The 20,632-nt window shown below is 42.9% G+C and overlaps 1 protein-coding gene across 1 annotated transcript in view; it reads left to right on the top strand.

Annotated features, from left to right (window-relative positions):
- The first annotated feature begins 595 nt into the window (after positions 1-595).
- Positions 596-20,632, top strand: part of MBL2 (mannose binding lectin 2) — a 31,527-nt gene continuing 11,490 nt past the window's right edge. The window contains 1 exon segment of the mRNA XM_036495691.2: positions 596-742. Coding sequence (XP_036351584.2) covers positions 596-742 — 147 coding nt within the window.

The raw sequence follows: 20,632 nt of genomic DNA, 5'->3' as shown, positions 1-20,632 counted from the left end.
GTACACATAGCTTTCAATTACAACACCGGGTGTGGCTTTCAGGTGTATGAGTGACTAATGAACAGAGCTCATCATCACTATCACAGTAAAGTTGCTTTCAAGCGCAGCTCAGCAAATTTTGCAAGGGTACTCCTGCCATCTAGTGTTCAAAGTCCAGAAAAACGTGTCCCATATTTGGAAGGAAATCCTTCCCTGTCAGACTTAAATGAGGCTTCACTTTCAATTGCCAAGGTCAATTCAGGACTGCTTGGGTGAGATAAGAAACAATAATGCTTATGGGGGGGAAACTGTACAATAGTTCTCTCAGTCACTCAATGAACTCTTTGGACACTAATGAATCATGATGCAGTACATGGATTTCTGCATGAAGAGTATAAATGTGAAAACTTCGGTTCTGTTTTGTAAATTTATTCAGTATTTTCAGTCACCATAATTTGATTTAACTTTTAGTAAGAGGTTAATAGCAAAGACTGCAGGGATTTGGGGTACTGAACTACATAGTCCACCAAATACAACTCCCATCAAAATGCTCTTTCCACATACAAAGCCCTGCAGCTCACAGCTCAGTGGGCAGTACATCCCTATCTCGTACGTGATGAGGACAAAGGGACTTAATCTCTGCCCTCGGATATCCCAACTGGAGAACGGCAAGTCTAAAAGGACTCTCCAAATCAAGGAGGAGGTGAGGGATAGCTGCTGCACACGCACCTCCGGTAAAGAGACCAGAGCCTCCTGGGGACAGGTAAAGCTGCAAGCCACTAATTGTGGTAAGTCACTGGGGAATACATTCAGGTCAAAATGAATATAAAGAAGATGACTAGGGATTTTTCTTAATTCATACAATTTCACTTAATTCATCATAATTTTTTTGTAAATAGCACCTATAGCTAATGTTTAATTATGATGAGAATTCTCCCAATCATTATTAAAAGCAGTGATCTATTCCTTGACCTTTGTACCAACATAAATTGAGCATACAGTTTGGTTTGGGCATTGTGGAATACCTTTACTTCTGATTTAAGACAAAGACTTGGTGATGGCATGGTAGTAGAGTAGGCTAATCTTCAACCTGAGGTGCCAGTATTCCATACAGTCACTGTTTCATGTCCTGGCTGCTCTACCTCTGATCTAGCACCCTGCCTATGACCTGGGAAAAAAACAGATGATGGCCCACGACCATGGGCCCTTACACTCACTGGGAGACCTGGAAGAAACTGCTGCTTCCCAGCCTTAGCTCAGTCCAGCTCTGGTCATTGTGGCCATGTGGGTAGTGACACAGATGATGGAAGACCTCTGTGACTGTGTCTCCTTCGCTCTCTGTAATATCTGCCTTTCAAGTAAAAACAAGGAAAGGTTTCTTTTTGAAAAAAAAATGGACCCTGAGAGGCTGGGATGATTTCTTCCATTTACCAAAAAGGAAATTCAAAGAAGTTCAGAGAAGTCAAGGAACTGTATCAAGGTGGCACAGCAAGAAATGACTGAGTCAGCACTAAAAATCAAGCTCTATTTGATGCCAAAGATTCCTTCCAAAATCACAAAGCTTCTCAATAGTCACAAGAAATCAAATAACCACCCAAAGTCCTAGTACGTCCTTCTCCCAAATTATATTTAGTTTTATACCATAAACCCAAATCTTGCTTATATCTATAAAGGAATCAAACAACACCCAAATGTGACGAACATCTCAACTTTTTGACCCATTCTGTTTTTATCAACATTTTCCTGATCTAAATGCATTCGAACATGAAAACATACACACCATTTTTCAGTTAATGCCAGCATTTATCAAGAGCTTTATAACACATAAGCATTAGGCCATTGGCTCATCAATGCTCCCCACATGTAACTTTTATCAAGTACCTATTATTTTTTCTGTCAGTTAAATACTCCAAGGTCTTCAAAATTTTCTCTTGGTTTAGAATAAACTCTAAAATGGAGTGACTGGGCATTTGAGACCATCTTCCAACCCATTTTTCACAGTGGGCATCAACCCCTTCTCTGCATTTCACAAATCCTGCTTTGTAATTTCACCTACGGATTGACCAGAATATACCTCATTTATACTTTTGGTTACTTTGCTTAACAAATTCTCCAGTAAGTGTGCTCAGATGCTCCCAAAAGCCACAAATTCCGCGTTGGCCTCAGGTTTTTGTTTGTTTGTTTTGAGAGATTCACCATCATATTACTTCTCCGTAATCATCTTATCTGTAATATCCTACAGATTTTGTCTTCTCATTTGCATATCGACGTGTCTCAAATGCTCACTCAGTTCATGCACAATGAAGTTTAAAGATAAATTTATAAGATTCCCTGATGAAGAGCCTAATGTGATTAGAACAATCTAGGAAAACAGAAAATGACATTTGTAAGGTAATTCATAATCTAGATATTGTCATACGCACTGATTCATCTAATTCTAATCACAGTCTTAGCAGAAATGTTGATTCATCAGTTTTCATATTAAGATGTCAGCATAAGAGCACGAACACTTACTAAAGATTAAATACATGATGCATGCTAGAGTTCACTTCAAACCTGTAGTTTCTAGCTCCAAAATCCACTCTCTGTGTATGTGTGTTCTTTATGTGTTGTAGCATTTCACTGTCTTTAACCTCAAAAACAATCCTGTGGAGTTGTTCATGCTTGTAAAGGTCAGAATAAACACAAGGTAGTTTAAGAAGAGTTGCCAAGAAACTCTGTTGTTGAATGAGGCCCAGGGTTTCCAAATAGCTAATGACTTTAAAACCAAAAGAGTTTTTCCTTGCCACAAGACTCTTTCGTAAATTAGACAAGGCAGTAGTCCCTAAATTATAAATAAAGTAACAGCACCTTATTTAATACAGTAGTTTGAAATCAGTTTCAAAAATGTTATTTGAATTGTAAGGGTGTATTTCGCTTAGCATGCCATTTTCTATGGACTTAATTTATTTACACTGTTCTTTTTTATCAGTATAGACTACACTATTTCTTCCAGTAGACATATCTCTAATGTAAAGTTTATTCAATTCTAACTGATTTAGTGAAGGATCTAAAGTGGGATAACTACACAGAGCAAGATGTTCCTATTACAACACAGCATAACATCCCTCAATCCAGATTTCCTTACAGGCCACAAACAGGTGCCAACGATCCTGCTAGTAGGGTCTTGCTATCAGGAGATCATTTTTTTCTCACTTATCTGAATGTGTGTCCCACCTGGGCCACACCCCAGCTCTTCGGGAGATGCTGGCATGGAAGCACTTAGAAAACAGAAGCAAGGGGAAGTTAGGCAGGGCACAATCACCCTAGCCCAATCCTCCTGTCAACACGGGAGCACTCACTTCCTGCCTGCTTTCTCACCAGCAGGAGTGATGCTCCCTCCCACCCGACAGTCCAGCTCCCATGGTTGGTCCTGTGCAAGCTGCCTCTGCGCCTTTCCTCCAGCTCTGGAGGCAGTGCACCTCAACGAGTCTGGTTCATTGCTGGCACTCTGCATGTAGCTCTGTGTATAGCCCCTCTTCCGTGAACTACCTTTAATTTAAAACTACTAAGTGAGCTGTCTGCTTCTGATCATGCCTCTGAAAGATATACAAAATCAGACACAAGCATGAGCTACTCCCATTATTAATTCACTTTGACTACCCCATAACTTCAAAATTATAGCCAGCATCTGAAATGCAAACATTTATAGCTCATATTTTCATAACCCAGATTTATTTCTCAAGCTCATATACTAGTTTCCCAGTCCTGGCTCACAAATATTTTTTTTCAAAGAATAGAATTTTAGTCTATAACCAAAAAGTCTCTTCCTTTCTACTTACACATAAAGAGCACAAAGTAATTTTTCCCTAGTAGCACAGACGCCCATAATAGGTCAATCACAGAAGACAATTCTTGCAATTCCACACTGACACAGAGAAACCAGAATCATGTGTTCCTAAGAACTGAATAGTGACCGGCGTGATGGCCTAGTAGATAAAGCCCTCACCTTGCATCTGTCGGTATCCCATGTGGGTGCCATTTCACGTCCTGGCTGCTCCACTTCCTATCCAGCTCCCTGCCTGTGGCCTGGGAAAGCAGTCAAGGATGGCCCAAAACGTTGGGCCCTGCGCCCACTTGGGAGCCCTGGAAGAAGCTCCTGACTCCTGGCTTCAGCTCAGCTCAGATCAGCTCCGCCCTGGCTGTTGCGGCCACTTTGGAAGTGGATTAACAGATGGAGGATCTTTCTCTGTCTCTCCTCTCTGTAAGTCTGACTTTCCAACGAAAATAAAATCAATCTTTAGATAAAAAGAAAAAAGAAGTGGATAGTTTCCCTTATGCAAGACTGTTCATTTTTCACCTCCTGTCTCCAAAGCTTTCTTAGGATTTTTGGAACTGTGCGTTGTGCAGCATAAGGCAAGTTAGTTACAGATGAGTTAGTTTTTTCCACTGGAATAGGGTAGTCTGAGGAGGGAAGAGGAACAAAGAAGCTGCTGGTTGACTTCAGAAGAGACTGTATCAGGAACCATTTCAACAGCTAGCAGCATTGGAATAGCAAATATTTTGTAACTGTAAATACCAGCACTTTCCAAAAAGGAAAAAAAAGGGTTATCTGTACCCCCACCTTTATAGCAGCTTTATTCACAAGAGCTAAGATACTGAATCAAGCCAGGCATCCAACAAGTATGACTGAACAAAGAAAATGTGTTATAGACACTATGAAGAATATGTAGGTGTAAAAAAATGAAATCCTGTCATTTGCGGCTCACGCTGTGTGACTCAACAAACTAATCCTCTACCTTCATGTGCTGGTATCCCATAGGGGTGCTTGTTTGTGACCAGACTGCTCCACTTCTCATTCAAATCCTTGCTTACAGCTTGGGAAAGCAAGAAAGGATGTTCCAAGTCCTTGGAACCCTGCACCCACAGGGGAGCCCCATTAGAAATCTCACATCTCACTGAGATATCTAACAGTGAACCACTTAACAACTAATTAGCCTGAAGGTACATTTCAATATCCAAAGAAGCCCAGCAGTAGGTATGCATACCTTTGGATAAATCATTAGTCAGAGCCTGAACATAAAGTAAAGTCATCTTGAGAAGTGTCCATCTTCACCCTGGCATCAAAATCCCTCCATGACAGGAGCAGGTTCCTCTATTGTGTTATCATGAGCAAGGGTGTGCTACACAGGTAGCTGGATAACACGGGTGAGTGGAGACTTTAATGCCTCAATCATATCAATTCAGTAAGGCGGTCTCTCATCCTAGCTTTGCCTAGGGTATTTCTGAATCCCAAAATTTCAATTTGGAAAATTTCTTTTGGCACATTATGATGCCTACAGAGCCTTTCCTTGGCTTTGTTCAAACTACTGATAGAGTCGTCAAATGCATTATTTATTTCTGATGAAAAGATTTTTTTCTGATTTCTGATATTCCTTTTCATTCTTCAGAGCTTTTTCTTCTTTCTGTACACATTTTCCATCTAGTCTTGCTTGTCTCTACCGAGCCCTTGTTATATTGCAGTTATTTTAAATTCTTCTGAAAATGTTAGCAGTACCGTGACAGCTGAGCCTTATTCTCATGTTTGCTTTATCTCTTAAGATTGTGATATTTTTCCCTGCAGAAATCTGGACACAATAAATTGGGTAAAATGAACTGAGGTACCAAAGGCCTGCAGAGAAAGGTTATATGCTAGTCTGCCTAGGAGTTGGGTCATGTTTGATGTTTTCTGTAGCTTCAAGTGCCAAAGTCTTTCAGTTTCTTTAATCTCTTGTTTATTCTTCCTGTTGTCTTCAGGCTTCCCAAAGAAGTCTGTGTTAACTGGAGTCTGAACTGTACAGCTCCTTCAGCATAATTTCACTGATAATGAACTAAAACCTTGCTAATGTGTTGGTAAATAGTAGGGGAAGAGAAGAATTTTAAATATATATAAATATATAAATATATATTTATATAAATATATATAAATATATATTTATTTAAATATATATTTATATAAACATAAATATAATATAAATATAAATATATAATAAAATAATATGATAATAAAATAATAATATAATATAAATATAAATATAAATATATTTTTTATATATATATAAATTTGAAAAGTAGAGAGAGAGAAATATCTTCTCCCTGTTTGTTTACCTTACAAATGTTCTCAGTGGCCATGACCTGGGAAAGTTGAAGCCAGGAGTCAAGAACTTCATATGTGCTTTCCATATGGATGTTGTCCATTGCCTCCAAAGCTTGTTAGTGGAAAGCTGGATCCTTAACAGCTTTCTTGTATGCGTTAGAAATTTGAAGTCAAAGGGAAAATGCCACATTGTATATGGAGAGACGTGAATACAGAGAGATAGGATTGATGTATACCACCTGAAATAGAAGCCATGAAGCTAGGAAATGGTAGGTTCAACTATATGGCAATTTTGATGAATTCCTTAAACTCTAATCTGCTAATACGCAGATTTAACCATAATAATATAGACATTGTGGTCCAGTGGGTGAAATTGCCGCTTAGCATACTCACTTTCTGTACGAAGTTTCCAGTTCACATCCCCTCTCACTCTACTCTATGGAATACTACTCAGTCATAAAAAAAGAATGAAATCTTGCTGCTTGCAACAAAATGGTCTAAGCTAGAAACCATTACGCTTAGCGAAGTAAGTCAGTCCCAAAAGGACAAATATATGTTCTTTCTGATGTAAGACATCTAATATGTAAAGTACAAAATACACACATACATATAAATAGATAGATAGATACAAAGAGATGTAAACAGATAAAGAGAAAGAGAAAGAGAGAGAGACTGTACAAGGGAAACTACCATGCCATGAAGAGAAAGTACTATACACTAAGCATCTCTACTTCTAAATTAAAGCAGGATTCCCACTGAAACTTGTAAATATACCTTTACACTATGATACTGGGTTTTCCAACTTTGTCTATATCTACCATGTCATGATACATTTAAAGATCAATAAGTTAAGCTTGTAACTTGTACTAAGGGACTATGCTACTGTGATAACATGGGGACAAATAAGGAAGAAGAAAATAGCAGAGGGGAAATGGAGGAGGGGGAGGAATCCATTTACTTACAAAACCGTATTGTAAAAAAAAGTTTTAAAAATTCAAAAAAGAATTTATGGTACGAAGCTATACTTGTCAAAATCTGAAAATTGAATCTAATATGTATTGCAAAGGAGCTTTCACTTATACACGGGGTATACATTTTGCTTTTTACATTAATTATTTTTATTTTTGATGATTTTTACATAGTTGATCAGGGGGAAAGGTCAAGGGCTAGAGGAAGGTGGGTGAGATCACCATTTCCACATTCTCTTTTTTTCCTTCCTTATCTGAGGGAAGCAGAGGTGGGAGGTGGAGATAAGGAAAGATGCACCAATCAGCCTCCCAAATGCCTCCGCACCCTGGGTCCAGCCACCTGACATCACCCCAGGGTCCCTGATGTGGGGAACGCTCCAAGGGTCCTGCTCAAGAGGTTTTGATAGTTTAACAGTTTTGAATTCCCGCCACTCTTGCACTCCAAGTATGATGAAGTCTCTCCAAAATCCATTGGTTGACACAGTTCACCTGAGTCTCCATTTGCCCAGATATTCACTGCCAACACTTGGCTGGGGTAGTTGATCAATTTGTTCTGTCCTCCATCTTCTGTTGTAGTACCAGGTGTTCTCTGCAGACTCCAAAATACTAACATATCCTCCATGTGCACCTGGATATGCTGTCTACTGCTCTGTCTAAGCCACTGAGGTGATAGAGCTCTGACACATGCACTCCACAATAAGACCATGAAACCTGCAATTCTCTCCATGGCTGGGATTCTGAGTCTAGCAGTTCAGTTGGGGGGATCCCCAAGAAAACTTCATCTGAGGTGATCCCAGATCTAATTCTTGTGTCTGCTTGCCAATATATGGTGCTGTGTCCAATCAGCTTATGCACACGCTGGTGCTTGCAATTGCTGGATAAGTTCTGCCTCCAGCCCTATCTTTTGCACAAACCAATGGGTGTTGTAGCCCAGCCCGATCCTGCCCACCACACACTTGGGAGTGGCAGCCAAGTTGGATCAACCTGCAATAACCCCTATCAGGCCTGCCCCCTGCCCTGGTTCCCATGCTTGCCAGTATGTGCAGCAGACTGGTCTAATATGTCCCACATCCCATTCAGCTCTCATACATGTCAGTGGGCACTGAAGCCTAGCTCAACCCAACCAGCCCCACTATCCAGCCCACACACCTGCCAGCAGGTGTCACTCTCTGTCTAGCCATGTCTGCCCCAGTCCTATTTCTTATGCTCACCAGTCGGAGTGACAACCCAAGAGAGAGGTGCATACTGTCTCCCTACTGGGCCCAGTCCCATTCTCAGATCTTGCACTCTCCAGGTAGTTCTACAGTCTACCTTGACAGAATTTGTCCCCTGTGCCAGCATCTGCCAGCTGATGCTGTGGCAAAGCCCAACCAACCCATACCCACTCTGACTTACACATGCACCAGAAGGAATAGTCAACCCAGCCTGGCATTTCCTAATCCAGCTCACATGAGGCCAACAGGTATTGTAGCCCTGTGTGGCCTGGTCATCCCGCATCCCAGCTTTCACGCTCTCCAGTGGGAGTAATGGTCCAGCAGCAAGCCCCTTAAAACCCTACCACCAGCTTTACAGCCTCCCCCCTTGGTCTCACGTGTGCTAGTTGGATGCTGAAGCCCAGTCTGGCATGGCCCGCCTCACCTAGGCATTTGCCATTGGGTGCTGTAGCCTAGCTGGGCCTGGTCCACCTCCAATTCCAGCTCACGATGGTGGGGGCTACAGCCTAGCCTAATCTAGCCCAGCCGGCCCTCAGTCCTGGCCCCCATATGAACTGGGTTGTGTTGCGTCCCAACTCAGCCAGACCCACACACCATGTTGGCTCTGATTCGCTAGTGGGTGATATGAACTGGCTCAGCCTGGTTTGCCCCCGGCCGGTGCCAAATGTATGCTGGTGGGTACCATTCCCTGACCTGGTCTGGGCTGCTCCATATTGTGGTTCTTGTGCTCACCTGCAGGAACTGGGTCTTGACAGAAGAGTTTCCCAAGCTCCTCCATCAGAACCTCTCCGAGATCTTATGCCCATTGGTGGGTCCATGAGCCAGCTCTACTTACTCACCTCCTGTCTTAGCAGGAACAATGACCCTTCTCAACCAGCCTTCACCCGTTCTAGGTTTACTGTTGGGTGTTACAGCCCAGCCAAGCCTGGTCCATACCCAAACAGAGCTCACACATGGCTCAGCAGGGGCAGAGACCTAGCCTAGCCCCTCCTACACATACCCTGGTTCTCATGAGCACCAGTGGGTGCTGGGTTCTAGCCCAGTCTGGCACACTCAGTCCTAGTTCACACTTGTGCCAAGGGACACTACAGCCATGTCCAGACCAGAACATGACTCTCATCTCAGTCTCCACGCTCACCAATGGGAACCACAACCCAGCCAGGGTATCCCCTTAGCTCCCCAACCAGACCTGCTCCAGCTATACATCTTGCATGTGGCAGTAGTTGCTCGACCCAGCTTGGCATAGTCTCTCACCTGTCATGACCTTTGCCTTGGGATGCTGTAGCCTGGCCTGACTCGGCCTGCCACCAGTCCCAGCATTCACTGTTGGTTGCTGGAATCTGGCCCTGCTCAGTTTGCTCCCATCCCAGGCTCGTGCAAACTGGTAGGTGTGACAGCTTAGCCCAGCTTGACCTATGCTCCAGCCTGGTTTCTTCTCTTGCCGGTGAGCTAAGATTTGCTTGGCCCTGCCCTGTCTGCCCCTTTCCAAAACCAACCCACTCACTTGCCATCAGTTGGAGCTACCTTGCCCAGTTTGCCTGACCCCCAGGCCTGGACCACGTGCTCAGCAGTAGGAGTTATGACCCACTAGGGGAGTTTCCCACGTTCCCCCATTCGGCCCACTCCCAGACCCAGATCTCACACATGCCAGCAAGTCCGAGGCCCTTGTCCGGCATAGCCTGCCTCTCCATCTTGGCCTTGTATGAGCTGGTGAATGTTGCAGCCTGGTGCATCCCACACCTGTTTTAGGATGCACATGTGGTTGCTGCAGCCTGGACCTGACCAGACTATTCCTGTACGCATGAGTGTAACAGGATCCATGGTCACACCTAGCTCAGCGGATGACCACCCCATCTCTTGAGCTAACAGTGGGACTTGTTTTCCATAGGGTTGGGTACATATATACCCCACAGAACCTACCCCTGGACCTGGTTCTCTCGTGTGCTGGTTGGTGACATGCGCCTGTCTAATGTGACCCGTCCACTGTTCTGACATTCAGTCTGGTACTGGGATCTAGCCCTGCCAGACATGTCCCCAGCCCTAACTTTAGTGTGTACCGGTGTGTGGTGGTCAGTAATGTCCCTTGCTAACAAGCTCTACTCAGGACTCCCATGTGGGCTTGTGTATCAGTCTGACCCATACAGATCTTCTGGTCTCTCCCCTCCAAACCATCAGGTTTCAGTCCTCTCGCTTACCTTGCAAGTATAGTGACCCCATTGCTGGGAGTCACACAGAATTCATTTTCCTCACCTACATGCACAGTGGCCTTATCTATGGACTTCCCTAGGTAGTAATTCCACCCCCTCAAGAGCCCAAAGCTCATTGCCAGGATGCCAGCAGGCAAAGCCGTCAAGCCCAATATTTGCCCACTGCTTAGCAGTGGTAGCTGGGGCTAGGTCCCCAAGCATTAAGTCTACCTGACTCAGGTCCCTTCAGCAGCCGCCACGCTGCTGGGAGGCCCATCCACCCAAGCCCAAAGGTGGAACTCACCTGGGGCCCTCCCACCAAGATGGTGGCAGTGGGCGGAGCCAGGGATCCAGGCTGCCAAGGTCCCCTTACAGTGTATTTGCTGCGAAGGGAGAAAACTCTCAGGCCCAGGCAAGCCCCAGATTCTCCCACCACTTGGCAGCTGTGACTGGGGCTAGGGCCCTAAGCATTGAATATGACCTGGATCAGATGCCCACAGCAGCTGCCACACTGCTGGGAGGTCCGAACATCTAAGCCCCATGGACAAACTCACTTAGGAGTATACATTTTCACAGAGTTCTTTCAGATTTGCTTCTAAGATTGATCATATGTCATCTACCTTGCACCTGATATCTGAAAATACACAATGGATTTGGAAATACACAGATACCCACATCACGTGAAAATAACTTCAATCTCAAAGGATTTTATACCACCATTGTTCACAGGCCTGGCAACAAAGGTACTACTGTTCTAAATTTTCTTGGAGAAGTACACGCAAATAAAGATTGGTTTGATCAGATATTTGGAAATCATTCAGTTTTATACTTAACTGAAAGGGAAGTGAAGATAAAGTGGGAAAGAAAACGCATGTTAGCTTTATCACATTTATATAAGTTCTCTGAGGTAGTCTCCCATCAGCAATATCTTGTTTAAGCACTTACAGAATTCAATTCTTATTACCCAATAAGTTTAAGAATTTGGAAGTGATATGTTTAAAGCAAACTATTCTTCATATCAAAAATTGATTACTTTGTGTGATTTTCCCATTTCTGCTCAAATTATTTGTTCCTAAAAGGTTTTTAGCACTACAAGAAATTTGCTAACTTCTCTAGTATCATTTTAAACAAAAAACGGAATGAATTTTCAGATAACATTTAATTATATCAACAGGTTAAGAAAGTGGAATAACTTACTATTTGATTATGAAAGTGTTCATAAAGATATTTTGTAATGTAGGCTTATCTTCATTAAATCTATTTTCTTAGAAGGAACCCAGTATATATCTACAGATATGAAGGCAAAAAAATATATCTTGTACTTACACTTTCTGCACAAAGGAAGAAAAAAGAAAGACTGAACATTTTTCTCTCATCACCTAAAACTATACTGTGATCAGCTACTAGTGCATGAAAAGAGATCTTTGCAGAAAGTTGACTAAACTGTTCTTCATTTGTTAATTGATGATGTTCTATTGTGATTTTTGATATTGTGTCTTAACAAAACAATGCAAGAAGAATTCTGGAGCATGTTCTATTTTAGATTGAGAACTGAATGTTTTAAGTCCAAAATGCACCTTGGGAATCCTATCTAAATCACCCTTACTTTACCAGTTTCACAGAGCAAAAAGTCACAACTCTGGGAGGATACAGAAGTGATAAAGCTGAGTACAGTGCATGCATCTTGCCTTCTGACCTTCATGCTCCTTCCAAGTCAAGCAGTTTACATCTAGCCGGTTTGGAGTACAGGACGGTATGCAGGTAATGTTTATCCAGTGCTTCATGAGTACACGAGTCACACAAGAGAGACACTGGCTAGTCAAGAGCCCTAAGCAGTAAGTAGCTTCACTGCAGACATGCAGGGCTTAACTATGCTCTATCCTGCAAAGGGTAGGCTAGGAGGACAATAGGTGACCACAGTCTGAAAGGTGTGGTTTCACTGATTGTAGGAGGCACTTGCATCATGCGTGTCCATGGAGGACATTCTAATAGTTTCAGTGGAAATAACTAAAAGAAAATAGAAAATAATTGGCTGAAAAGCCAAAAAGATTTCTAGTAACAATTTTGATAAAGTGCTAGTTGAATGGTGACTTGTGAATTCTTATCAAAAATCATGGATAAATCAGTCAATTATTCACTTTCCACATGACTGTGTAAGGAATTGGGAAGTATCTGGATGCTGCAGTTAATCCTGCTTTAAGGTGGAGGCCCAAACAGTAGAGTCCAAAGGATCCCTGTGATTCCTGACACTCATAAAGCAGAGGTTGCTAATACACAAGCAGAGACAGGCTGGGTCCCCAACGTGCTGAAACATGGATTCAGGTACTTCTGGGGGAAGCTAGAACCTGAAGCAAATCAGAGTCCCAGATTACCAAGCTAGAAACGTGTCGTAAGGGACAGACCACAAGATAGGAGTTAAGACGGAGCAGATAGCTAAACCAACTTGATTTAAAAACACAAAGAAAAAGGAGTAACAAAAGTAGCGTCAAAAGTCACAGGTGCATTTCATTCAATAAAACAAAGGTCACCATACTGGAGTCGCATCTGGCCTAACACTTGCCACGTAGGTAAAATTTCACTGGAGTGCAACCAAGTTCATCCACTGATGTGTACCAAGCACAACTGAGTAAACTGAAGATTGCATTTTACACAAAGCCTAAAACATTTACTATCTTCTCTTTACAGTAAAATAAAAATACAAAATCCTGCTGGAGGTTGTAACATATTTCAACATATTCCAAATGTAGAAAATTACATGTACTTCTTCTAATAGTAAAACTAAAAGTTAGCCATCAAGTGTTTGAAAAATAAAAATACAATATTAAATAATTCATCAATTAAGAAGGGAAAGAGGGCCCAGGGTGATAGTGTAGCAGTTAAAGTTTTCGTCTTGAACACTCTGGGATCCCATATGGGTGCCAGTTCTAGTTTTTGTTTGTTTGCTTTGTTTTGTTTTTTGTTTTCTTTTGAAGATTTATTTTTATTGGAAAGTCATATATACAGAGAGGAGGAGAGACAGAGAGAAAGATCCTCCGTCTGATGATTCACTCCCCAAGTGACCGCAATGGCGTTATGCCAATCTGAAGCCAGGAACCTAGAACTTCTTCCAGGTCTCCCACATGGGTGCAGGAACCCAAGGCTTTGGGCTGTCCTCAACCACTTTCCCAGGCCACAAGCAGGGAGCTGGAAGGGAAGTGGAGCTGTTGGGATTAGAACCAGCACCCATATGGGATCCTGGCGCATTCAAGGCAAGGATTTTAGCTGCTAGGCCATGGCCCCAGGCCCATGGATGCCAGTTCTAATCCCCTGCTTCCCATCCAGCTCTCTGCTTGTGACTTGAAAAAGCAGTTGAGGACCGCCCAAAGCTTTGGGACACTGCACCTGCATAAGAAACCCGGAAGAAGCTCCTGGCTCCTGCCTTTCAGCTGGCTCAGTTCCAGCTGTTGCTGCCACTTGTGGAATGAACCATCGGATGGAAGATCTTCCTCTCTGTCTCTCCTCCTCTCTGTACCTCTGCCTTTCCAACAAAAATAAATAAATCTTAAAAAAAAATAGAAGGGAAGGAGACAGTCAAGATGGCAGAATAGGGTGAGGACACGTTTAAACAGACAAAAATATTAGCCAGTGTGAAGCAGAGAGGGCACACTGCAGGAAACAGGCGAGGACAGAATAACAGCAGAGGGTTACCTGGAGACTGACAGACACAGGAAAGCACCTGACACAACGGCGTGGTGTTGCAGTGACTGATACTCCAGTGGCATTCAGCCTGTGGTGATACAAATCACACAGGCAGCCAGAACTACACCAACAACCAGGTGGGAAGGGACTTTCACTGGGAGCTCCTAGAAACCCCAGGGCCTATGGAGCTCTATCATAAAATGATAATAATAATAAAAAAGAAGTAAAATTTTTTAAAAAGGAAGGGAAAGGGAAACTCAGTGCCTAAATATTTTCAACTATATGACAAAGAAATGTAGCCAAAGAGTTAATCACAGCAAAAATGTATATTTTCAAATTTGTATAAGAAAAATCAAAACTAATCCCTTTGTCCCTTCTCAAACACCCACCAAAGCAGACAAATGAAGCCCAAAAATAAACAGAAAAAAATAGGAATAGAAGTCAGTAACAAAGAAAACAGATGAAGAACGGTAACTATCAAAAAATGAAACTTGGTCTTTTTAAAAGATTAGAACATCATAACATAGAGAGTCAAATATAAAGTGTTACTATAAACAATTTTTGGACAGTAAATTTTACACGATGAAATTTAAAAAAAAATTGGGACAAAAAAAAGAGAAAACACCAATCGCAGCAAAGAAAGAAAAGGTAAATCTGTAAGTCTTAGCATCTGTTAAAGAAATCGAATCTGTATTAAAAGTTATGGTATAAAGAAATCTCCCAATGCACAAAACTTCACTGATGTATTAACAGATTTAAGGGAAGAATGAGAGAAATCAGAAACAGAATCTTCAAGCACAAAGGTGGTGGGGCAAGGACATTTCCCAATGGACTTATAAGGAAAGGAGCTAGCAATACCAGTGATGTGGGACATTTCCCAGCAGACTCACGAGGTAAGTGAGTCATTGATTCCAAAATCTCAATAGACAAAGAAAATACAGGATAATAAATATTGTAGCACAAAATATTCACATTCTTATTGAGATTATAGTATATGAAATGAGCAACAAGAAAAAAACTTATCAATATCAATGAAGAAACATATCTGCCACTTCACTCCCCAAAGACCAACCAGAAGCCAGGAACCAGAAATTCGATCTAGTTCTCCTATATGGATAATAAGAACACAACTTCTTGAGCCATCACCTGGCGTCTCTCACAGTCTGCCTTTGTAGGAACTGGATTTTGGATATGGAGCAAAGATTCAACTCCAGCCACTCCAAGATGAGAGGCAGCCATCCCATTAACATCCTAACCCTTCTTACAGCTTCAAAAAAAAAAAAAAAAAATCTTCCTGAATAGTCTCATTTGTTATACAAAACTGAAAAAATAAGAAAACATTGTCTTTTTAAAACTATATCTTTTATTTTTATTTGAAAGGAAGAGTTATAGGGAGAAGAAGAGACAGAGTGAGAGATCTGTCATCTGCTGGTTCACTCTACAGCGGCAGCTTAGCCAATGTGAAACCAGGAGCCTCTCCTGGGTCTCCCACGTGGTTACAGTGGTCCAAAGACTTGCGCCGTCCTCTGCTCCCCAGGCTAATTAAGGCAGGGAGCTTGATCCGAAGTGGACCAGCAGGAACACGACCCAGCGCCTGTATGGGATGATGGTGCCACATGTCAGCCTAGGGCCTCTGTGAAGCCTTCTTGAAACCTGAGTTTGTATTGCATTTGCTGTGATCCTTGAACAAAATAAAGAATATTTCTTTTATGACATAAGAGTAAAGCTGATTTCCAGTTAAATTTTAGGATTCCCTTAAGAATACAGACTGCCAAATCTACAAAATGTTGCAACAGTATTCTTGGCAACAGAGACTCTAATTCTATTTAGATAAACATTGTAGTATCCTTAAAAAAGCTTCTCACAAAAATTATCTTAGTTTCTAATCTCTACTCTGGACCTTCCTGTTATTAGATCCTAACCAGACTTTGACATTTTATTTTTAGTAGAACACTAAGAAAAAAAAAATACCCACAACATTGTCCAGAAAGATTTTTTTAAATGTTAACTTACTTGCTTAAAAAATTATCACAGAGAATGAGGAGAAGAGAAGAGAAAGAGGGAAAGGGAGAGAAAGAAAAAAATCTTTCCACTCACTGGTTCACTCTCAAATGTCCATGACATCCAAAAACTGTGTCAGGCTGAATTCAGGAGCGGGGAGCTCCATCTGGAGTCCTCACAAGGTGGTCCAATCGCCAAGACTAGAGCCATTATCACCTGCTGCTTTCAAAACTGCAAACTTCCAGTGTTTTTCCTTTGCAGTTACTGTCCTCTCAGCAAGCAATTGAGGACCCAAGCTTTTTTTGTCATAAAGCCTTCAGAATACATATCCATCCCTGGTGTGTCATTTTTTTTAATCATAAAAGAGCGTGGCGGTTTTATCAAATGCATTTTCTGCTCATGAATTTTGTCCCTTATTGTAATAATGATCTAAGATGTTCATATTTTGATAGATTTTATCTTGAGCCAATTTTTTATCCCTGGGATAAATACCATTTCATTATGGTAAATAATTCTTTGTGTATTAGGTTTTAATTTGTGCTATTTAGAGCTTCATATCTGTAAGACATACTAGTCAGTAGTTTTCATTCCCGGCAATATCTTTATCCACTTTTTTTGCTTTCAGGGTAATAAACACCTTTTAGAATGAATTTAAGAAGCATTCCTTCCTTCTCTAAGTTTTAGAAGATTTTTTTTAAAAGATTTATTCAGTTTATTACAGCCAGATATACACAGAGGAAGAGAGACAGACAGGAAGATCTTCCATCCGATGATTCACTCCCCAAGTGAGCCGCAACGGGCCGGTGCGCGCCGATCCGAAGCTGGGAACCTGGAACCTCCTCCAGGTCTCCCACACGGGTGCAGGGTCCCAATGCATTGGGCCATCCTCGACTGCTTTCCCAGGCCACAAGCAGGGAGCTGGATGGGAAGTGGAGCTGCCAGGATTAGAACCAGCACCTATATGGGATCCCGGCAGATTCAAGGGACTTTAGCCACTAGGCCACCACGCTGGGCCCTTACATGTAAATTTCTGTTTCTTGTTAAATTGAAAGCACTATGACAAACTGAGACAAACAAAAACAAATCTGAAAAAGCAGGTGATGTTAGTCATATATCAAAAGCTCTGGCTTATTTTGAAATATCAATTTCTAGATTTCTATAACACTCATGCTGCATAGCTATAACTTAAATATTTACATTTCATTCATTTTTATGATCATATTAAGGATTTTGTTCTTAGGCTAAAAAGCAAAGAGCAATCTCTGATATAGGCTTACAATGTGAACATAACATCCTGGTTGCAGAGTAAAGAACAGAACAAGAGAGAACTACTGGAAACAAGTTCAGCTTTCAACAAGTGGTGACCAGGGCTAACCAGAAAGCCTCCTGGTATAAATATGAAACAACGCTAGATCACAGATAAAAGCAGCAGAATAAAAAGCAGCTCTTAAAAAAGCCACATTGGGGTAAAACGAAGTACACAAACCTGTTTCAAGTCAATCTTGTCAACAGTAACCAGTCAGAGCATCCCAACAGACAGGAGTTCCTTCCAGCCAGGGGCTGTTCATATTCTCATACCACAGATGAGGAAACCGAGGTTCAACAGAGGACGATGCAGCCTCACTCCTCTCTGGAAAGGATGGTCTTCAGTGGCCCAGGGGAAGTCACACATAAGAGTGTTCGCTGTGAAGGTGCTGGCCCATGGGCTCTGATCTGACCCCATCACATCCAGGTAGGGCCTTACATCATCAGCACTGCCACTCAGCTCTTCAGAGTTCCTGTGGTATCAGAGAGAACTCAGCCCAGAGTCCCTCTCTGACTCTGAAATCAGAGTCAAATATTCTATAACATAAGCCTCAAGCCCAGGATCCTGAAACCACTTTCTGGTCACAGAAGGCAGAAATACAGCCCCTTGATTAGTGACAAAGTGAGGCAGAGCCTGAAACATAAAATTTACAGACCAGAGTTCAGAGCCTGAACAAGCAACCTGCATCAAAGGGAAAAGATAGAGGCGCTCAGCTAAGCTCCAATGGCAGTCGTTGCATAATGTCCAGGACAAAGCCCAGAAACATGAGCTCACATCCTGCAGCCATACGGCTGGAAGGCAAGGTCAGTCTACAGGCAGATGGCCGAGCCTCAGCCAGAGCCAGGGACCAATAAGCCGGGTCCCACATACACAGCTTCAACTTTTCCAAGAATACAAGCTACAGGCAAATAACAGCATGGGGTTCTTTCTAGACATTCTAAGCGTGAATATCACATGTATAAGAACAAAGCTACAACTTCCCGAGACCCCTGAGGGGTGATTCCCATGTCCACAAAGGCATGTTCCTGAGGAAGTCCCTGGGACTCAGGAAACAAACTGCAGACCTCAGATGACCCAGCCTGAACGTTCTCAGGCTCCAGAGCAGTTGCCTGTCTATCCCAATCCACAGTGCCTTCAGCACAGCTTCCCTGTAAGCCCTACCCCCAGTGGTCTGTCCATCAACACTCAGCCACTACCCAAGGTCCAGGGACCTCTCCATCTGATCTCTACCTCCGAGTCAGGAGTCTTGAGACCTGCAAAGCAGCAGCAACCCCCTTCTCCCAAAGGGTGGCTTCTCTCCTTGTCTCCCTGCTTCCTGTATTCTTCCTAGTGCCAGGGTTGATCTGGCACACAAAGCAGTCACAACTAAATCCAACACTGGCTGTCTCCTGTCCCCGATACCCAAAAGTTCCAATAGCAGGACTCAGCACGCGCAGCCTGAAGATAACTGTCTGGGGTGGGGTGCGGCCAGGGGGACAGGGAGAAAGTCCACCAAGCCAGATGAGGACCCTCCTGGCCCTTGGGCTCAGGTCTCCAGGCGATAAAGACAAAGCTGAAAAAGCAGCCTCTGAGCTCATGAGCCCCTGCCTCTAGCAGCTGAGCCTGCTCCAGTGCCACTGAGGACCCTGCAAAGCTAGGGATCCATGGCACCGGACCCATATATACCCAGAGTTTCCCCGCCAGTAAACCCTGAGGTCCAGGCCATTACTGGGAACTTAACTTTTTTATACCCTAAAGCCACAAGCTGAAGCCTAAGCACCTCATTTGCTATTAAACAGAGCTGAAGTCTTTGGAAGGGAATTATGTTATGCGGATGAAATCCTCATTAATGGGATTCATGTCCCTTTCATAAAAAACACAAAAGAGATCCACATTCATTCTGTGCCTGTCTCTCTATGAGCCACACAAGCGTATTAAATAATGGCCATCTACAAATTACTAAGTGGGCCCTCACCATCCACCGATCGTTCACTGCTTTCATTTTGACTTCTCATCCCCCAGGACAGGAAAAACAATCTGTTGTTTAAGCCATGTAACCAGTGGCTTTCTGTTCTAGTAGACTGAACTGGCTGCGTAGTCCTTCCTTAGTTCAACTCAAATGAACAGGGATAAATCGTTTCCAATTTGCTGAAAGGCGAAGTGTAGATTCAGGACAGCCGGAAGCAGAAGCAGAAGTTGTGGGGTTTTCCTGTCCCAACGGTAACAAAACCCCCATACCAGGGAGAAAATGCTCCCTGCCAAAAACCCAGCCACAATGGTCAAATTTGCAGGAATCCACCTCCAGAAACTGCAACCGCATCCCACTTCCCCTTGTTCTTTTGTCTCAGGTCCTCCACCTCTTCTCTGGTGAGGAGAATTGATTCACCCTCCTAAGCTTTCAACTAGGCATCCTGAGCCTTTTCTTGCAGGGACAGAATCTGCCCCGGAAAGGAAGAAATGGTTAGCTTTAGCTCTCCTTAGAAAATAAGGAATCTCTTTTTGTCGATCTCCAGCTCTTCCTCTTGATTGCTAAAGTCTTCACCCCTTCAGCATTTACAATACTTTCTCACTTTCCTAGAAAGTGCTTCCACATACTTCCATATTCAGGACTCTTCTTTCCCACAAAGGTCCGAATACACCACCCCTCGATGTTCCATTAACATCTCTTTTAGCCCCTTTTTTTCCTCTTCATAGAAAAATTGTGTTAATACAAATTACAACAGGCTCTCCATTAGATTATGAGCTCACAAGGGCTCCTCATGTCCTATCCCAGACCCTGACTGACGGCAGCTTCCAGAGACTAAGGTGTGATGTCTCCCAGGGCAGCCTCGATTCACTGCAGTTCCAAATACAGCCAGAAGATGGCACGGCTGATCTATTCTTTCCTTCTTCACCAGAACAATCAGGGCTCTAGCAGAGAATGGGCCAGAATAAGGAGGGCTCCTTGCCTAGAAAACCCATATGAGGATGACCACGTGCTATTGCTCACCAAGAATGTCACTGCTTTTTAGGAAACAGAATGCCAGGGAGAAGGCTGGTATGCATTGAGCAGTCCTGAGGATGGAGAGGTTGAGAGGACGAGAGCATTGGATGTCTTACAATGACTCTGAGATTCACCAGCGTTGTGGTTGCTGCGGGAAAGGAGTGGGTCTTGCTGTTCCACGCTCTAGGCTGACTTTCACCGTAGTCAGCATGTATCAGGAGCG

This window comes from Ochotona princeps, chromosome 13 (genome assembly GCF_030435755.1).
Source record: "Ochotona princeps isolate mOchPri1 chromosome 13, mOchPri1.hap1, whole genome shotgun sequence".
Classification (NCBI taxonomy): Eukaryota; Metazoa; Chordata; class Mammalia; order Lagomorpha; family Ochotonidae; genus Ochotona; species Ochotona princeps.
Note: the sequence above shows the minus strand (reverse complement) of the source record. Positions and strands in the feature narration are given on the sequence as shown.